The sequence below is a fragment of the Apteryx mantelli genome, chromosome 25, assembly GCF_036417845.1.
Source record: "Apteryx mantelli isolate bAptMan1 chromosome 25, bAptMan1.hap1, whole genome shotgun sequence".
Lineage (NCBI taxonomy): Eukaryota > Metazoa > Chordata > Aves > Apterygiformes > Apterygidae > Apteryx > Apteryx mantelli.
This window is the reverse complement of record NC_090002.1, coordinates 5,893,008-5,911,101: the sequence shown is the minus strand read 5'-3', so window position 1 is coordinate 5,911,101 and position 18,094 is coordinate 5,893,008. Positions and strand designations below refer to the sequence as shown.

General features: G+C 67.5%; 1 protein-coding gene across 1 annotated transcript; it reads left to right on the top strand.

Moving 5' to 3' along the window:
- Positions 1-8,553: 8,553 nt before the first annotated feature.
- Positions 8,554-17,874, top strand: EPS8L3 (EPS8 signaling adaptor L3). Its single transcript, XM_067310428.1, has 20 exons — positions 8,554-8,566; positions 11,965-12,061; positions 12,206-12,267; positions 12,357-12,418; positions 12,520-12,675; positions 13,426-13,575; positions 13,683-13,759; positions 14,297-14,418; positions 14,507-14,652; positions 14,745-14,868; positions 14,957-15,021; positions 15,301-15,375; positions 15,491-15,639; positions 15,850-15,952; positions 16,080-16,117; positions 16,258-16,354; positions 16,509-16,631; positions 16,736-16,812; positions 17,092-17,224; positions 17,338-17,874. Exons 1-20 carry the CDS (start codon positions 8,554-8,556, stop codon positions 17,353-17,355), a joined length of 1,887 nt encoding a protein of 628 aa, XP_067166529.1. The 3' UTR covers positions 17,356-17,874.
- Positions 17,875-18,094: the final 220 nt, after the last annotated feature.

The window sequence follows — 18,094 nt, the reverse complement described above, 5'->3', positions numbered from 1 at the left end:
CTCTCCCGGAGGCGGCCGAAAGTGGGATTGAGCCTCGCTGGGATTTTTGGGGGGGCTGCGGAGGAGATGGATCTCCGGCGGCGTGGTCTGGCTCGCCCTCCGAATCCCCCTCCGCTCCGGAGCCGCCGGGCAGGCGCCGGCCATGCCCGGGCCGCGGCCACGTGCAACCTCCGCCAAAAGCATTGGATCATCCCGGGAATGGGGAAAACAACAACCTTCGGCCGCTACCAGAAAAACACGAGCTGATGCATCTTGGCCTCGGCTGCGGCGCCTCCACCCATCCTCCCGCTCCGCCGCCCCTCCGGCCCCGCAGCCGGGGGAAGACGGAGGGGGGGGACACGGTGGGGAGTCCCGATCCTGGAAAACGTGGGGAGAAAGCCGCCGGCACGGCAAACCCTCGCCAAACCGCCCCCGGCAGCTCTGCAAGGTTAAAACCCCCCAAAATAAATGAAAATCAATAAAAATAGGTGATGGGGAACGTGCGCGGGCAGCCCGAGATGCTCCAGGGCCCGCGGGCTCCCGAATTTGGGAAGGGGCTGGAGCTGTGGATGGATCCGACTTGCTGCAACCCCCCCCCCCCCACCACCACCACCGGCATTTGCAATTAAACCTAATCGAGGGGAATTTCCCCCTCCGGCCGCTGCTGTCGCATCCGGAGGTTCGTGCGGTCGGCGCGCGGCCGGGCTTCATTCCCGAGCGGCCGCAAGAGTTTTCCGTCCCCTTTTGCTCCACGCGCACCGGGGCCGGCTCGGGCCGCCCGCAGGGACCGTCCCCACCGAGGGACACTCGGGCCTTTTCCAGCCTTGCAGCTGTTAAAATCCGTGACCCCGACCTCCGGGATGGCCGGCACGGGGCGGAGAGGATACGGCGCTCGTCTCCGAGTGGCGACGGATCCCGGCTCCCTCCCGGCACCGCTCGTGCCGCCGCCGCGGCCCAGCCAGGCTCAGCTGAAAAGCCACGGAGGGGACTTTCCTCCTGGAACCCAACTCCAAAAATCCACCCTTTTCCCGGGAAACAACCCGGGGACGGGAATCAGCTTCGGATTGAAAGGCAGTTTGGCCATGAGCTGCTCTTCCGAAAGCTGCCCGGCTGCCGGGGCGCTCGCCGGCTCGGCAGCACGGCCCCGATCCCGCAGCCCCCTCCTCGCTCCTGCGGTGCCGGGGGGGGGGGGGCGGCATTCCCCCTCCCAAAAAAACCCTGCCGACATCAGCTCCCAGCCCCCAACCCTTCCCGGGCCCCGGCTCGGCTCGGCTCAGCCCCCGGAGCGACAAGCAGTGGCTAAGCCACATCTGGCTCTGATTTTCCGTCCCGAGCCACATGCGGCTCCGGGAGGGAGTCGCTGCTCCGGGAAAACCCATGGGGCCATAGGAATCGCTCGAGCACGGAGCTCAGGATGCGTCCGGGAAGGCAGCGGGGCTGGAGGGGCAGCGAGCTCCACGAGGGGCCCAGCCGAGCGTTTCTCCGAGCGGCGCCCGGAGAGGCGATTCGGAGGAGCTGGAAGCGCCTCCGGGAGCCGAGGCTCTCCATGACCTCAGCGCCACGTGCCCTCGGCGAGGAAGGAGAAGAGGAAACGCATCCTATTTAAAAATAACCTTCACCCGGGCTTTTCCTGGGGGAGCCGGCGCGACCCGCGGCCAGGACGGCTCATTTTTTCCGCGCTGGCGAGCGTCGCCCACGGGCGGCCGCGAGCTGAAGTCACCCCGTTTCGCCCCGGGATGTGACCCGCTCCGGAGGGGGTGGCGGAACCGGGTTCCCGCGAGCCGCCGCTCCGTGTTCCCCGCCGACGGAAACGCAGGCAGGGGAAACGCCGCCGAGGCCGCGAAACGCATCGAAAGCGCTCGGGGTTTCGGCGCCGGGCGCCGTCCGCTCGCTCCGGAGCTGCCAGGGATGGAGGCGGCAGCGTGGGAAAGGTGGCGGCAGAGCGAGGGGCGGCGGGGAGCAGGCGCAGGAATGGAAAATTCCACTCTCGGACAAGGAAAATAATAAAAATAAAATAGATAAATAAATTAAAAACTTCCCCGGCAGCGTGACGCAGCCCCGGGATGAGCGATGCCGGGTCTCATCCAGCCGCGGTCGCCCCGGGCTCGAGCCGGGAGCCGGCGGTTGCCCTGCGGTTGCAGGTCGATGTGCTGGAATCTGCCGGAACGCAAACGCCGTGGAGAACCGGGCCGGTAGCCAGCGGCAGAGCCAAAACTAGCGCTCGGCGCCTCTTCCCCAGCGCTGGGTTGCTTCGGCGGAGCAGTCCGGGATCTTTCGGCTTCGCTCCGTCGCTCCCCCACCTTGATGTATCGGGGGGGGGGGGATCGATCCGACTGCCAGGCTCCCCAAGGGAGCACGTTGGCTTCAGGATAAGAAAAGAGAAAAAAAACAAAAACCCTGGGAAAGTCCCTGGAACGACGGCACGGGGCTGCTCCGGCTTCCCGCCTGGCCTCGTCCCAAGTGGAAAAGGAAGCTGGAGCCGCTCGCAGGGCGAAAGCTCTTTCCTGCACACGCGCCTCCGTCCCCGCCGCGCTCAGCGCCCCCGGTGCCCGAGGGAACTTCGCTCCCGGCGCCCGGGCGAAGCTTCTGCTTCCATCCGAATCCTTTCGTTTGGGGGGGGGGAAGAGCATCTCCTGAGCCCCCCCCCCCTTGGTGCCCTCGCTGCTGGGAACCGTCGCCAAAGCCGGGCTCCGGCCCCGAAGCCGAACCCGCCTCCGCGCCCCAGGCTGGGATCTGCGGGGGCAAACGCAGGTGCGGCGGCTCCTGATCCATCGTCACCCCCGCAGCGCCCCGAAACAGAGAATTACCCCTGCTAAAAAGGTATGGGGGGAGGATGGGAGAGGAGGATGGGAGACGATGGGAGAGGAGGATGGGAGAGAAGGATGGGAGAGGAAGATGGGAGAGGATGGGAGAGGAGGATGAGAGAGGAGGATGGGAGAGAATGAGAGAGGAAGATGGGAGAGGAGGATGGGAGACAATGGGAGACAATGGGAGAGGAGGATGGGAGAGGATGAGAGAGCAGGATGGGAGAGGAGGATGGGAGAGGAAGATGGGAGAGGAGGATGGGAGAGAATGGGAGAAGAGGACGTGAGACGATGGGAGACGATGGGAGAGAAGGATGGGAGAGGATGAGAGAGGAGGATGGGAGAGGAGGATGGGAGACGATGGGAGACGATGGGAGAGGAGGATGGGAGAGGATGAGAGAGCAGGATGGGAGAGGAGGATGGGAGAGGAGGATGGGAGAGAAGGATGGGAGAGGAGGATGAGAGAGGAGGATGGGAGACGATGGGAGACGATGGGAGAGGAGGATGGGAGATGGTGGGAGAGGAGGATGGGAGATGACGGGAGACGACGGGAGCCCAACACCCTCCTCTTCATCACCCCCAACAACCCTCGGCTGCCCCAGGGAGGCAAATTTATCCCCGGCTGCATCAGGACCGCGCCGCCGGCAGCTGGCATCCATCGGAGCCCAGCATCACCCGGTGCCGAGCGCCGACGGAGCGCCCCGGCAAAGCAAAGCGCCGGCAAGGGCTCGGGGTGCCCTGCGCCCGCGGCATCCCGGCTCCGTCCCCGCTCCTCCCGGGGGTGCCGAGCGGGCGGCAGGGGGATTTCCACGGGCAAAGCACGCGAGCGGCACCGGGATGAACTCAACCTCCCGGCATGGGCGACGCGGCAGCTCATCGCCTTCCCGCCGGCTCGGCGACCGGCTCGCTCACGCGCAGTCCCGGGGCGCCCGGACGCCTGGGCCCCGCGCCCGGCTCTGCTGCAGGTGGCTGCGTTGCGTGGCGCCGGGGCGGCCGCTCGCCCCCCCCCCCCCCCCCCCGGGGAGGCCGCCGTTTTTGGGCCGGTTGCCTCCGTTTTCGCACATTCCAAGCGAGGCTTCGCTGCTGAGTCACGCTTGGCTGCCGGAGGGGACCGGAGCCGGAGCCGAAGAGACCTGCCCACTGCCTCCTTCGCCCCCTCCCGATCCCCCCCCCCCCGCCGGGGGCCAGCAACGCGCCCGCTCCGGAGGCCAACGGGGAGGAGGAACTCGCCGGAATTGCTCCCGGGAGGAAAAGCAACCGCTCGGCATGTCGGAGCCCGGGGCGATGCGTGGGAAGCTCAGGCACCCGGATTGCCCGGGGCACCCTCACCCCCAGGGCACCCTCGCCCCCAGCATCCTCCTCCCCGGAGCACCCTCACCCCAGAGCATCCCCCCTCTCCGATCCCATCAGCTCCAGGAAAAACTCCCGTTTTGGTGGGGTGCTGCGTTTTTGGGGCAAATCTCTTGCATTTTGGGACCGGGCCACCCCCCTGCAAGCCCCCATCACCTCCCCTGCCGGCCGGGATGGGGGGTGAGGGAGGCCGCATCCTGCCCTCCCAGCGTGTGCCCGGCTCCGGGCCTGGCGCTGTGTTTTCCAAGCCGGAAACCATCTGCGGTTTGGAAGAAAAGAGAAACGTTTTCGTTTTCCTTCGCCGGAGGAAGGCGACGGGGGGGGGGAGCAGAAGCGACTCTGCAGCCCGGGCGGCCCCGGGCACCAGCCGCTCCGCTCGCTCCCCTGCCCGTCCGCGAGGATTTGGATGCAGCCGATGCAAATTCCCAGCTCGAACCAGTGTTTCCGGGGCCTCTTTTATTCCCATTTCCTCCCGGCCGCAGTCCGGGATGAGTCAGAAAGCGTAATAATAATAATAATAATAAAAAAAAGGAAAGCGAAGGGCGGCCGAGCGGCGGACGCCTCCGCTGCTGCCTCGCCATCCGCGCGGCGCCTCCCGCCTAATTAATCCTCATTAATTAACGCCGGCGGCAGCGCTCGAGGCGGCCGCACGCAAGCCGGGCTTAAGAGATAGAGCCGATACGTCCCAGCTCTGCGGGCACGGCGCGGGGTCGCCCTCGGGTGCCGGCGCGCAGGGACCCATCGGCGCCGCCTCGCCGCGCATCCCGGAGCTGGTTGCGTCTCGTTCCCGCCCGGAGCAGCGCGATTCCGCTTTAAGTTTAAAACCAAAAGCGGTGGGTTATAAATAATCGGCCGGACGCCGAAAAATTAGCGGCAAAGGAGGCGGCGCGGCCGGGTGCTGCCGGGTCCCGGGTGCCGCCGAGCAGCGCTTTGCTCCTCGGATGCTCCGGCTTTGCGCTCCGCGATAGCTGCGCTTGCAAAATTGCAAACGCGCTGCTTTTTTCCCCCTTTTTTTCCTGTTTTTTTTCCCTTTTTCCTCTCTTTTCCTCCCCGAAAGGCCAAGCCGCCGCGGCCCTCCATCCGAGGAGGAAGCCCAGCGGGGCGGGTTGATGTTCAGCCTTCACCTCGAGGGCACCCAGAGCCCGGCGTCTCCAGTGGCCTCTCCGCCGAGCCGGCCCTGGATGCTCAGCGCCACCCCACCGGCTTGGCTCGGCTCCCTCCCGGCTCCTCGGACACCCACCGTGGCCAAGGTGGCTCCGACCCAACCGGAGAAGACCGGGAAGGTCTCACGCTCCAGCGTCCCTGCAACGCGCCTTCTCATGTTGGCGCTGGGAGTCCCCTTTCCCCCGCGAGCCACCTCCGCTCTGGGACAGCTGCATATCCCAGAGATAAGATAGCGGCACCGGCCGGACGGCCAGGCTCCGCTTTGCCGTGTTTCTCCTCCGCAGGGGCTTTTCCGCCCGGTGCTGCCGCTTGGCAGCACGTCAAGCGCAGCATCGGCAGCGCGTTCCCGGCCCCACTTCGCTCCGGCTCCCCCAATCCCATCACCACCCATGAGGGCTCCTCAGGTGCCTCCGGTCTCCATGCCGGGCTGGGGCGATGGATCCCCCTTTTCCCATGGTGCCCGCTTGCCGCAGGACAGCAGGAGACAGATGGACATGTTCAATCCCCAATAACGTCAAGGCTGAACTTGGTGAAGACATCGCACCCTAAACGCCTTGCACCAGCCCTGTCGGCTATTCGAGGCCCTACAGATGAGGAAATTCATAGGGAATTCTTGTTTTCCAGACCATTGGGGAAATCACCCAGGTTTGCTTTCCCTTCTCCTCTTCCTCAGTGCGAGCTACGTCCATCGGCCTCACAGCCATCGGGGATCTTCGAGCCCGGGAGGAATCCGATTCTGTCGTATTTGTCCTCCAGATGCTACTTGCAGATAGCAAGAGACATGGAAAAGTGCCAAAAAGAGGGGGGAAAAATTAAAAAAAAAAAAGGAGGGAGTATCCAAGCCTTCGGAGAGTTGGAGACTCTTCTCCAAAAGCTTACGCGGAACATTTTTGAGGATGTCCTTCAGCCCCCTGCTCGGTTGGCAAACGGTCACGGCTGCTCCCAGCATCCCAGCACGCTTCTCTCCCGGCATTCAGCAGAAAGCGTGCGGGGCCTGGAAAAAAACAGGAGAAATGACTGTTTTTATTCGCTGGCCAAATTTCCTGGAAGTCACGCACTAGGAAAAGTCAAAAATCTTCCATACTAAGTATTTCTTGATGGAATGCTATTGTCTGGCAGACAATATTTGCCTTTCAAGGAAAAACAGCCATTTGTGTCCATTCAGCGGCTGCACGTCCCCAATAACCCCTGGCCGTTTCAGTCCGGAAGTGGCACTGGGCGATTCGCTGCTGCAATGTTCTGGCCCGTGTTTCCACCTGGCTTCCATCTCCCATCCCGAGCCGGGATCCGTGGCCACCTGGGGACGGGAGGGTGTTGGGATGCGCTGGAGATCCCACCTGATGGGTGGAAACACGGGCACGAAAACTGATGGGAACTGGGACTCCCATGAAACACCGTAGCGGCATTTCCGCCTTGGAAGAGTTGGAATTTGGGTCAAAAGGTCTCCACGCTCATATTCCTCCTCCCATCTCCCCCTGCCACTTATGCAATTTTTGGCAACTGGCTTTTACCTCCTGCCCCCAAGGCTAAATCGGGCCCAAGAGACCTTCTGCTGAAGGCACATCCGATGCCGTGTGAGGCTGCCGCTCCGGTGGCACCTTGGGAATGGCCTCGCGTGGGCTTCGCTCAGCCCGGCTCGAGCCATTCCTCCAAGCAGATGCCATCTGGGTACCTTTCACAATTTCCTCCCTTGCTTCTTGGTCAAGTGTCACCGGGTGATGCCGCCGGAAATGGGGGGGGGGGGAATGTCCAGCACGCTCCACGGCTCTGTGTTGTGGAAAATGAGAGCTGGTTGCTCTCGGTGGCCCAGACCCAAGTCCTGTTGACCACAAGTCAACGTGAGCTTGACTCAGAGGAGCAAGTCACCGTCCCGCAGGTTCCCCCTTGCTTTTTTGGCAGCGTAGCCCTTATCACAGCTGGTGATGACGTTGCCCGGTCGCGGGCGAGCGAGTCGGACAAAGCCTTTTTTGGCCTTATCTCTGGTCCCCGGAACAGCTCATGGTCATGTGCTCCCATCCATGGAAGCCGGATGCTCATGGGCCTCCCTTATTCATCGCCTTAATCATCCTCTCGGGCTCCCAGGAAGACCTCGAGCCAGAAAACCTGCTTTCTTTGGAAACGGCTGGAGCTGGCGGCTGTGACACCGGACCTGCGGCCGCCCCTGCTCGTGGCACCGTGCTCGATAGACCGGGGCAAACCTGGTGGCATCAGCTGGTGGCACCGGGTTTGAGTCCCCCCCGTGCCAGCTTGGCTGGTGTCACCCCAGCAAGAAGCTCCACTCGGGGCTCACGGGCTTCGCCGGGCTCCTTCGCCGGCTGTGCCGAGGGTGACAACCTGCACCGGCCTCGGGTCTCCCGGTCCGGGAGGATTTTAGGGGGACGACAGGGAATTGCAGCCCGGGAAGCTGCCGCGGGATGGAGGCACCTGCTAGAAAAGGCTCCGCCAGCCCGGAGCTGTTCCGCTCTGATTAAACCCATCCATCCCCAGCGGCCTCCTTTTCCCCCCCCCCCCCCCCACTGCCACCCCTGGAAATCCCCGCTCCGTGGCCCGGCTCCGCCGCGGCAGCGTGGGCCGCTGGCACGGCGGCAGGACCCTCCGCGGCCGCCTCTGCCGAGTGGTTTCTGAGGGTTTCCGCGCTTTCGCTGGTGCCGGATTCCTCCGGCGGCTGCCGTCAGGCGGTGCCCTCCCCTCCTCGCCCGCGGGGAAGCGGCCAAATCCCGAGCATGAGCCTCTCTCCGGCCCCGCTTGCTCCATGGCAAAAGCTTTCTGGGATGTTGCTGGAGGGATTTAGGGAAGGTGAGGGAGTGGGAAAGCCTCGGAGAGCTGCTGCTTGGAGGAGCCGGGATGGGGCAGCAGATGGTGCATGGTGGCGAAAAGGGAGCTGGCATGGGGAGACGCCCCCCCCAGCACCCCCAGGCGCTCCGAGGGCTCCGACAGGTGTGATGAGAGCGACCGTTCTCAGCCCCGTGCAATAGCGGGCTCCACCGAGCATCCCTCCGTCTCTCCCCAAAATCGGCCCAGCCACCGGGCAGGAAGCAGCTCCGGCTCCTTGCTGGGACAGTGACATCAGCCCCAGCGTTCCCATCCCGGCCGAAGGCGCCAGCGCCCGGCTCCCCACGGAGGCCGGCGGGAACATCCCGACCCTCCGGGCCGTGCCAAGGACCGCGCTGTTCCTCCGCTCCGGAGGTGAAGGCGGTTTCGCAGCCCGCAAGGGGTTAACGGGGCCCCACATGGCCCCGTCCCCGGCGGGACCGAGATGCCGGTGGCCGGCAATTAGGCAGCAGATCCCAGGAAAACCGCAGGGCCACAGTGTGACTCGCGCTTCGTCTCGGTGACGTGAGGCCGGAGCCGGGCGGCCGAGCCGGGCACCCGCCGGCGGTCGGCATCGCTGGCCGGCACCCAGAGCCGTGGCCTCTGCCGGGACACCTGGTCCGGAGCGATGTGTCACCGGCGCTTCCAGGAACCGGCTGCGGGGCCCCCACAACACCGATCCCCCCCTCCCAAAAAGGGCCTGATCCTGCCTAGGGCTGAGCCCCCAGGTTTTGCTCCGAATCCAGCTTGTTCGGATCGCTTGGAAACGGCGGGTTGTTTTTCTCTCTCCCTGCAAATTCGGCGGCTGCTCTCACCCCCTTCCTGGGGCCGCGGGTTCAAATCCCGCCGCCGGCAGATGTGATCTCCCCCCCCCCTCCTCCCCCCCTCCCCAAAATCAACCACTGCCTTTAAATACAGACGCATTTTTCCAAGGTTTGGACCCTGCTGGCGAAACATTTCGGCAGCCGCTGCAGTGCCCAGTGGGGCGACTGGGAGCACTGGGAGAGGGAGGGGAAGCAGTTCGGGGACGGGGATGGGGGGGGGCTGCAAAGCCCGGCGCTCCCCGACCCCCCCCCGTGCAAAATCGGAGCCCGGGGGCGGCGGTAAACAGGGCGGGCGGCTGCGGGGAGGCCGGTTTTGGTGGCGCGGCGGCTCGGACCAGCGCCGCGAGCCAGCAGCAGATGTTCAGGCGAGAGCACCCCACCCCTGCGCTCGCTGCCTGCCGCCGGGGGGGGGGGGGACGAAAGAAAAGGAAAAGGCGAATTCCTCCGGCCTGACGTCGCCCGCCGCGCCGCGCCGGTGGGGAAACTGAGGCACGGCTCGGTCGGGGGGGGGGCGAAGCGGGTGCTGGGCCCCCGGCAGGGTCACAGCCCAGTGCTTGGAGCCCCGGTGAGGATGCACAGCCCCATTTGGGGCTTGGGAAGGGGCAAACACAGCCGAGGGGGGGGGGGGGGGCGGGGGGGGTATCGGCAGCCTCCGCCGCGGTGCTGGAAAAACCCGGCGTCGAGGGTTTTTTCGCTTGAAGGAGGGGGGGGGAAAAAAAAAAAAGAAACACCCTGTAAACAAACCTAACCAAACTCCGGCAAGGAAATAATCCCTGAATAAATAGGCAGCGCCGGGCGCGAGGGCCCCCCCGGCGAGGGGGGGGGCAGAGGCAGAGGCAGGCCCTGCCCGCGCCGCCCTTAACCCGTCGCTGGGCGCCGCGGCCTGGTTAATAAGTGCCCGAAGGGGCGGCGGGTTCAGCGCCGCCGCGGGGCCTTCGCTTCGCGCCCGGCGGCCTCAGCGCAGCTCGTTACACCTCCCGCCTGGGCTGGGGGGGGGGGAAGGGGGGGGGGGAAGCGCTGCGGGGCTGAGCCCCAGCGGTGCGAAGAGCCCAGGCGTCCGGGAGCCACTGTTGCCTTAAGCCTCGGGGCGGGCGGCGCTGGGGGAAATCCAGGGAAGCTGTTGCAGGGAGCCTGGGGGGGCACCAGTCCCCCCCCCCCCTTTCCCCGCCGCAGTGAACGCGCAGCCCCTGGCACGACACGAGTTTGCCAGGGCTCAGCTCCGGGGGCGGCCTCCTTCCCGTACCAAGGGGGGGGGGGGCGACACCAGGGCTGCCGAATGCCGACCCCCCCCCCCGCCCCCCCGGCACTGTTAGGGTGACGATCGCAGCTCCCCACGTAGCCCCACGGGTGGCACGGGGCCACCGCGGAGCGGGAGGGGACTTGGGTGTCCCCCCCCCCTTTCCCTCCAAGTGCCACCCGCGTGTCCCCAGCGCGGTGCCAGCAGGACCCGGGCACGGGGGTGGCGCCGGCCCTGCACATCTGGAGGAGGAGGGGGGGGGGGTGTCGCACAGCTGGGGAAGGGGGGGGTGACGTGGGGACGTGCTGCCCCCTGGTGGCCACCGGCGGGGGCTGCACCCCCGGGCCTCCCCCCCCCCCGAGGTGGGGAAACTGAGGCACGAAGCCTAACAACATCCCCCCCCCCCAAATATCGCTCCCTGGGGCTATTCCCAGCTCTCCGCAGGGTCGCCCAAAAGCCTCCACGGAAAAGCCCCCCCCCAGGTGTCCTTGGCGGGGGGGGGGTCCCATCGACGAGGCCACCCTGCACCCTCCCGGCTGGGCCCCCCCCCCGGAGCAGCCGGGCGAGCGGGTGGCACAGATTTGGCTCCGCAAGGGAAGGGACCCCCCCCCCCCCTCCGGCCTCCCCTCCGCGTTTTGCTCCGGCTGCATCAGCGCCAAGGGGGAAGAGGAGGGATAATCCCGCCGGATGGAGCCAGGCTGGACACCCGGGGGGCAGGAGCAGGACCCCAAAACGGGGGGGGGGGGTCACCCCGGAGGGGCCACCCAGACCCGAGCCCTCGCAGAAAGGCGACCGGGGAAGGTGCAACCGGCCCCCCCCCCCCCAGGCCGCCCCCCCCCCCTTTGCCGGCGGTGCCCACGCGGAGCCACGTGCCGGCTCCGGAGTCTTCCTCGCCCCCCGCGAAGGGCGGCGCCGGGGCGCGGGAGGAGGAAGCGTTGGGTGCTGCGGGCGCTGGGTGCCGCTCGGGGTGGGGACGGCAGCGGGCAAAGAGCAGCCGGGTGCGGTGCCCACGTCAGGTCCCCGCCAGCCGTCGTCCCACCCCCCCCCCGGCCCGGGCCGCCCACTTCCCCGCGGGAACACCGGCAGAGGAGCAGGACCCAAGGCGGCGGCGCCGCCGGGATTCGGGTGAGCCCGACCGTTCCCCCCCCCCGGTGCATCCCCCCCCCCCCAAAACGGGCACCCGGCTCCAACCCTGGGTGGGGGCCGCCCCCTCTCCCCGTGGGGCGATTCCTGGCTGGATGCCAGGGGAAGCCCCCACGGGTGGGATGGGGTGCGGGGGAAGGGGGGGGTCGGGGTGTCACCGCCACCCCGGGGAGGGGGACAGGCACCGGGTGGTCCCAAGCCTCCCGGTGGGGTTGGGGACCCGCCGGCGGTGACGCAGGCGCACGGGGGACGGTGCCCAGCACCCTGCTCAGCACCGCCGAACCGGAGCGGCCTCAGCCCGGTGCCGCCCGGTGCCGCAGCGGATCCAGGTAACTCCGAGCCGTCCACAAAGCGGCCGGATTCACGTCGCGGGTGCCGTGACGCCGTGCTGACGCCGCTCGGGGACAAACCAGGCGTGAAACCGGGCAGAACCCCCCCCCCCAATTCCCCACGTCTAGGGGGGCACGCTGCCCCCCCCCTCCCCTCCCCTCCGGCCCCGTGCCCGACCCACGCGCACCCTTTGCCCCCCGGATCGATACCGGCGGCGCACGTGCCCCCGCCCCGTGCCCGCAAGCGGCTGCGCCCACGAGCGCGCCCCGGGTGCGCTCACGTGTGTCTCCCCCCCCGCGTGAAAAACCTGCTCTCCCTGCAGACCCGCAGCGCCCGAGGCGACCCCCCCCCCCCCACCACCACCCACCCCCGGCGAGATGGGAGACCCGTGGGGCCGCTGGGACGGCCCCCGCGCCCCGGTGAGTACCCGGCGTGGGGGGTGCTGGGGCACCCCGAGGCGACGGCTGGCGAGGGACGGGTCGGGGGGGGGGGGGACGGGGCTGGGGGGGGGGGCAACGCTCGCTGCTCATCTCCGTCTGTCCGTCCGTCCGTCTGTCCCGCAGCGACAGCCCCCAGCTCCAGCGGTCCAACAGCTTCGCCCGGCCCAGCGGGAAAACCATTTTCAGTGAGTTACGGCAGCACCCTGACCCCCCCCCCACCACCACCTTGCACCCCGGCGCCCCCCCCTCACCCCTCGTGCCCCCCCCCCCGCAGACCAGCGCCAGGACTATGCCCAGAACCTGCTCAAGCAAAGCACCTTCCAGCACCACGTGGAGGTAGGAGACCCCCCCTCAACCACCCCCCCCACCCCCAAAAGCTGCCTGCCCCCCCCCAAGCTGACCAGGCTCGGTGACCCCCCCCCCGTGTCGCCCCCCAGCACCTGCTCACCCTGCGCCTGGACGGGGAGGTCCGCAGCACGGACGACTGCGTCGCTCGCCTGAAGGCGCTGGAGGCCCAGGGCCGCGTCTGGGGCCAGGATCTGATCCTGCAAGTGAAGGAGCAGGCGCTGGTGCTGAGCGACACGGAGAGCAAGGTAGGACCCCCCCCGCCTTGCACCCTGGGGGGGGGAGCCGTGAGCCTGGCACCCCCCAGCCCTGGCACCCACCCCCCCCCCCTTGGATCCTGGCACCCATCCTGGAGTTGGCACCCTCATAACCCTGGTACCCCCCCCAGCCCTGCACCCCGACACCCTGACACCCACCCTGGTCTCAGTTACCCCCAGCCCTGGCACCCCCCCTTGACCCTGGCACCCTCCCAGTCTGGTCCTGGTCACCCCCATAACCCTGGCACCCCCCCAGCCATGGCACCCCCCCCATAGCACCCCCATAACCCTGGTACCCCCCCATCCCTGCACACCTCGACCCTGGCACCCCCCCTGCTCCTGGTCACCCCCATAACCCTGCCACCCCCCCAGCCTCCCCAGAGCACCCCAATAACCCTAGTCCCCCTCCATCCCTGCACCCCTCGACCCTGGCACCCACCCTGCTCCTGGTCACCCCCATAACCCTGATGTCCCCCCCAGCCATGGCACCCCCCCATAGCACCCCAATAACCCTGGTACCCCCCCCAGCCCTGCACCCCTTGACCCTGGCACCCCCCCTGCTCCCGATCACCCCCCTAACCCCAACACCCCCCCAGCCCTGGCACCCACCCAGGCCCCTTAGCACCCCCGTAACCCAGCTACCCCCTAACCTTACCGCACCCCCCCCCACCCTGGGGCACCCGCCGTGGCGGGGGGGGTGCTCAGACCCTTCTCCCCCCCCCCCCCCCCCGGCCGGGGCAGGAGGAGCTGGAGCGCTACCCGCTGGCGGGGCTGCAGGAATGCCGCGCCGTGCTGGATTCGGGCGCCTACGACTCGGTGCTGGCCCTGCGCGTGCAGGAGCGGAGCCCGCCGGCGAGCAGGGTGCTGCTCTTCCAGTGCGAGCAGCCGGGGGTGAGCCCGGGCGCCGCGGGGGTCAGGGGGGGTCAGGGGGGGTCATGCCCAAGGGGGGGGGTGCTCATGCAATGTGCCCCCCCCTCCCCATCCCCGGTGTGCGGCAGGCGGAGACGCTGAAGGCCAGCCTGGAGCAGCAGGTTAAGCAGTGGAAAGAGGAGCAGAGGAGGCAGCAGAGCCCCAAGTAAGGGGGCACGTGCCCCCCCCCCCCCCCGCCCAAGGTGGTGGTGGGGGGGGGACACGGACCCCCCCCCCTTCTGGCCCCTCCCAGCCCGCCTCGTGGCACAGACCCCTCGTCACCCCCATGCACCAGCCTGGGCATGGACCTTCTCCCACCCCCATACCTCACCCCTGGGCTCGGCCCCCCCCTCCTGCCCCCCCCCCAATATGTGGACCTGGACCCCCTCCCGCTCCCCTGCCCAGGTTGGGGCCCCCTCCTGTCCCCCCACCCATGGGTGTAGACCCCTCTCCCACCCCCATCCCTGGGCTCAGACCCCCTCCTGCCCCCCCACCCATGGGTGTAGACCCCCCTCCCACCCTTGCACCCCATCCCCAGGCTCGGGCACCCTCTTATCACCTCCCACCCCCCAGACCCCATCCTTGGGATCGGACCCTCCACCCAAACCCCTCCCTAGCCCCCAGTGCCGGACCTCCCCCCCCTCCCAACGGCACATTCCCCCTTACCGGGATCACCCCCCCCCCCCATCGCTCCTTTGCTCAGGACCGACCCGGAAACGGCGCCGAGCTGGCCCCCCTCGTACGCGCAGGCCCCCCCCGGGCCGCCCGAGCGGTGGGCCGAGACCCCGGAGCCCGACCTCTACGCGTCGCCCTCCTCCGACTACGGTGAGCCGCGGCGGGGAGGGTGGGGTGGTGCCAACGGGGGGCCCCGGATGCCTGGGTCCGGTTGGCAGCGTGCCTCGGTTTCCCCTAGGGCGGGGGAGAAGGAGGCAGGAGGGATGGGAGGTGGTCGAGATGGAGAAGACCTCCAGCCGGGACCATCTCCCACCACCAGGCACCCAGCAAACCACGTGGCTCGACACCCCAAACCAGCCCATGTCCGACATAGACCGAGACACCGTAAGTCGTCCCCCCCCCCCCCCATCCTCGGCGTCCCCATTGCCTCCCTGCCCTGTCCCCCCACCCAGCGCTGATGCCACCGCGTCCCGCAGGAGGTCCTCAACCACGTGCTCAGCGACGTGGAGCTCTTCGTGGGCCGGCTGCAGGCAGCCCTCGGCTCAACCAACGACAAGAACCTGCAGAAGAAGAAGAAGAAGAAGAAAATGAAGGGAAAAAGTAATAAAAGGGCCGGGGGGGGACACATGTGACTCGAGGGGCCGCAGGTGGCCATCCCGGTGCCAGCCCCCTCTCTCTGCCCCTCCAGTTCTGCTCCCCGAGGCTGACTACAGGGACTTTTTCCAGAAGGTTAAATACGCCCTCAACCTCATGGTAGGTCCTACAGGGTGCCGGAGGGGTCCTGGGGGTCTTGTCCCTTTGCCCACCCCCAGGAGCCTTCATCCTGCATCTCCATCACCTGGTGGAGGGCACCAGACCACAGGTGGGCGAGCAGCGAGCCCCTGTGGTTGCACTGGGATGGGTGGGTTATACTGGGAGGATGGGGCTTCAGAGGCCTCCAAGCAGCCTCCCCCCCACCCAAATCTCCTCGGGGGGGGTCCTGGGGCAAACACGGGCCGCGGCACCGAGACGCCCCTTCTGCTCCGGGCGCAGGGCAAGCTTCGCGGGAACGTGGAGAAGCCGAGCATCCCTGAACTGCTGCGTCTCCTCTTCTCCGCCTTGACCTTTGTGAGTGCCACCGCCGAGGTTTACCCTCGGCCCCCACCTTGGAGGGGGGGTTTTGGGGGGCCCAGGGCCCCCCGGATGGCTGCTCCCTTCCTTCACAGCCGCGTCCCCCAAGCAGGTCTTGGACCACTGCTCCGACCCCAGCCTGGCACCCTCCGTGGAAGCCCCGCTGCTCATCCAGGCGGCCGTGGACATGCTTGAGGACACCCTCCACCAGGAGGACTACAGCACCTGGAAGAACCTGGGCGTAGCCTGGAACAAGACCAGGTAAGGGTCCCGCTCCCAGGGATGGGAGACAGCGGGGGGGGGGGCCAAATCACAGCCTCGCACTCGCAGAGGGGTTAGAGAGGAGCCGGACTCCTCCGGGAGGCGCCGGCAAGATGAGATGCCGGAGAGGGGGGGGGTCTCCATCCGAGGCTGCCAGGGGCTGGATACCCTCCCGCTTGGAAAAGCGCCGCGCTCTTCCTCCCCTCGCAGGGCAGAGTACCCGGACAGCCACTCGGTGCCCCCCTACATCCCCGTCTTCTCCGACGGGTGGCTGCCCCCGCCGCTGCCGGGGCTCTCCGCTCCCGCCGAGCAGGTAAGTCCTGACCCCACCAGGGCGTAGCGGGGGGGTGGCCGAGGCAGACGGGGGGGCCAGCGTGCTGCTCCCTGCCTCAGTTTCCCCAGCTGGCTCTGAACACGGGTCCCCTTCGCTCCCCGCACAGGCACCTGCCACGAGCCACAGGGACGGCACCAACCATGCGTAAGTGCTCCCACGGCCCTGGGGACGGTGGTGGCACCAGGGCTGCATCCAGGGATGGGGAGCTCCAGGGATGGGGAGCTGGGGAGGGACATGTGGCCTGCAGGGAGGGGGACTTCCTCAGGGCTGCTTCGTCCCTCCAGGCCCCCCTTCTCCGCCCCGGTGCTCATGCAGGCCCTGTACGAGTTTCGGGGCAGGAACCCGCAGGAGCTGACCGTCCAGAGAGGGGACGTGCTGAAGGTAAGGACGAGGCCATGCTGGGGCACGGAGCCTCCCCAGGGATCACCCCGATCCCAGGGACCGCTATGAGGTCCCAGAGCGGGGGACAAAGCTGGGAGCAAGGCGTAGGGGGGCATGCGGGCCACGCTGCCCCCGTTGTCACCATGTGCCCTAGGTCCTGGACCAGCAGAAGAAGTGGTGGCTGGTGCAGAACAGCCAGGGGGAGAAGGGGTACATCCCCAGCAACATCCTGGAGCCCCCGGGGCAGGGACACGGGGCACAGGATACCATGAGCGAGGTGGGTCACCCTTGTCCCCCCCCCCCATGCCCACAGCACCAGGGCAGAGCCGGACCCCGCCGTGCTGCCCCTGGGCCTACCTGGACCTTCTCCCTCTCTTCCAGGGCCCTCCCATCCTTCACCCCAGGTCCACGCCGGCGGAGGTGACGGCTTGGCTGAAGGACAAGGGTTTCTCACAGCTGTACGTTGCCCTGCTCGCCTCTCCCGGAGCGTCCTTGAGCCCCTGGGCCCCTACAGCATCCCAGACCCCGTGGTGGCTCACCCATGTCACTTAAGCCGTATGGGGGTGTTGGGGGAAACGCAGGAGCTCCCCCATCAAGAGTCACCCAAGCTCCCTCTCCACCTCCCACAGCAGTTCAGCCACGGGCAGGGGCTCCCCCCATGCCTGGCTGAGCTCAGAGCTGCAGGTCCAGCTTCTTACCGGGCGTCTGTCTGTCCATCCATCTGTCCCCCCTCCCAGAACGGTGAAATGCCTCGGCGTCCTCTCCGGGCACCAGCTGCTGCACATGAGCTCGGAGGAGCTGCGAGCTGTCTGCCCCGAGGAGTGGCGACGCGTCGCCTTCAAGCTCTCGGCCGTGAAGACGTCCCTGGGGGTGAGGCTCCAAGTCCGAGCCCTCGGCACCGCCTTCCCGTCACAGCTGGCTTTTTTCGGAGGGGGCCAAGCCCAGGGGCTTCCTCCCCAGCGCTTTTTGTTCTCCTTTTGCAGATAGGTCCAAGGGACTGAGCCACCAGGGGCCGGGACCTCACCGACACCTTCTCCCACCATCCTCCCACCATCCACCCCAAAGCACCGGCAACCTCCCATGACAAGCATCCCAGCCGAGGGGGTGACGCCAGGATCGACACTGCAGGACTTGGGGGGGCTCAAAGGAGGGGGAGCGGGGCTCTCCTGGTCCTGCCTGGCCCCCCCAGGCTGGAGGGCTGAGGGATGCATCCCTCCAACCCGTAAGCTTCAGATGAACATGGCCATAACGGTAGCAAGGCTGCTCAGCTGGTGTTTCAGCCTCCCCAGGCTGTTCCCCAGCAGCTGGAGGGCTCTTGGGTGAGATTTAGGATCTCCTGGGGGGGGAAGATTCAGGATCTCCCCGGGGAGATTTGTTGCTTGATCCCATTTCCAGCCACCCAGAGAGGCAGTGGGGCTGCCAGGCCCCTGGGAGAGCTGGGCACCGTAGAACATTCGTGCAAGCCACAACACGCAAAGCGACCGCAAGGCAAAATAAATAAAATGCAAAACCGAGCAGCACCACCGAGGTCTACGTGCAGTTATGGCAGGGGTGAAGCTGGCTGGTGCCACCCTGCTCCCGGGGCCCTCATGCAGCCAGTGGCTCCCAGCCCAAGGGACACCTCCAGGTCCCCATCGCGAGCAGCACCCCCATGCCCAGGGTGTCCGTGGCAGGGACGGGCTCATGGGACACCGTGGTCCGCCGCTGGCTTGGGCGGGGTGAGCTCCCAACCCCGCAGGT

What these genes read in the sequence shown, in the direction of transcription:
- EPS8L3 (XM_067310428.1), top strand. An exon ending in GGGACGGCCCCCGCGCCCCG is followed by an intron (nt 12,062 to 12,205) that starts GTGAGTACCCGG and finishes TCTGTCCCGCAG; the next exon opens with CGACAGCCCCCAGCTCCAGC. An exon ending in GTAGCCTGGAACAAGACCAG is followed by an intron (nt 15,640 to 15,849) that starts GTAAGGGTCCCG and finishes CTCCCCTCGCAG; the next exon opens with GGCAGAGTACCCGGACAGCC.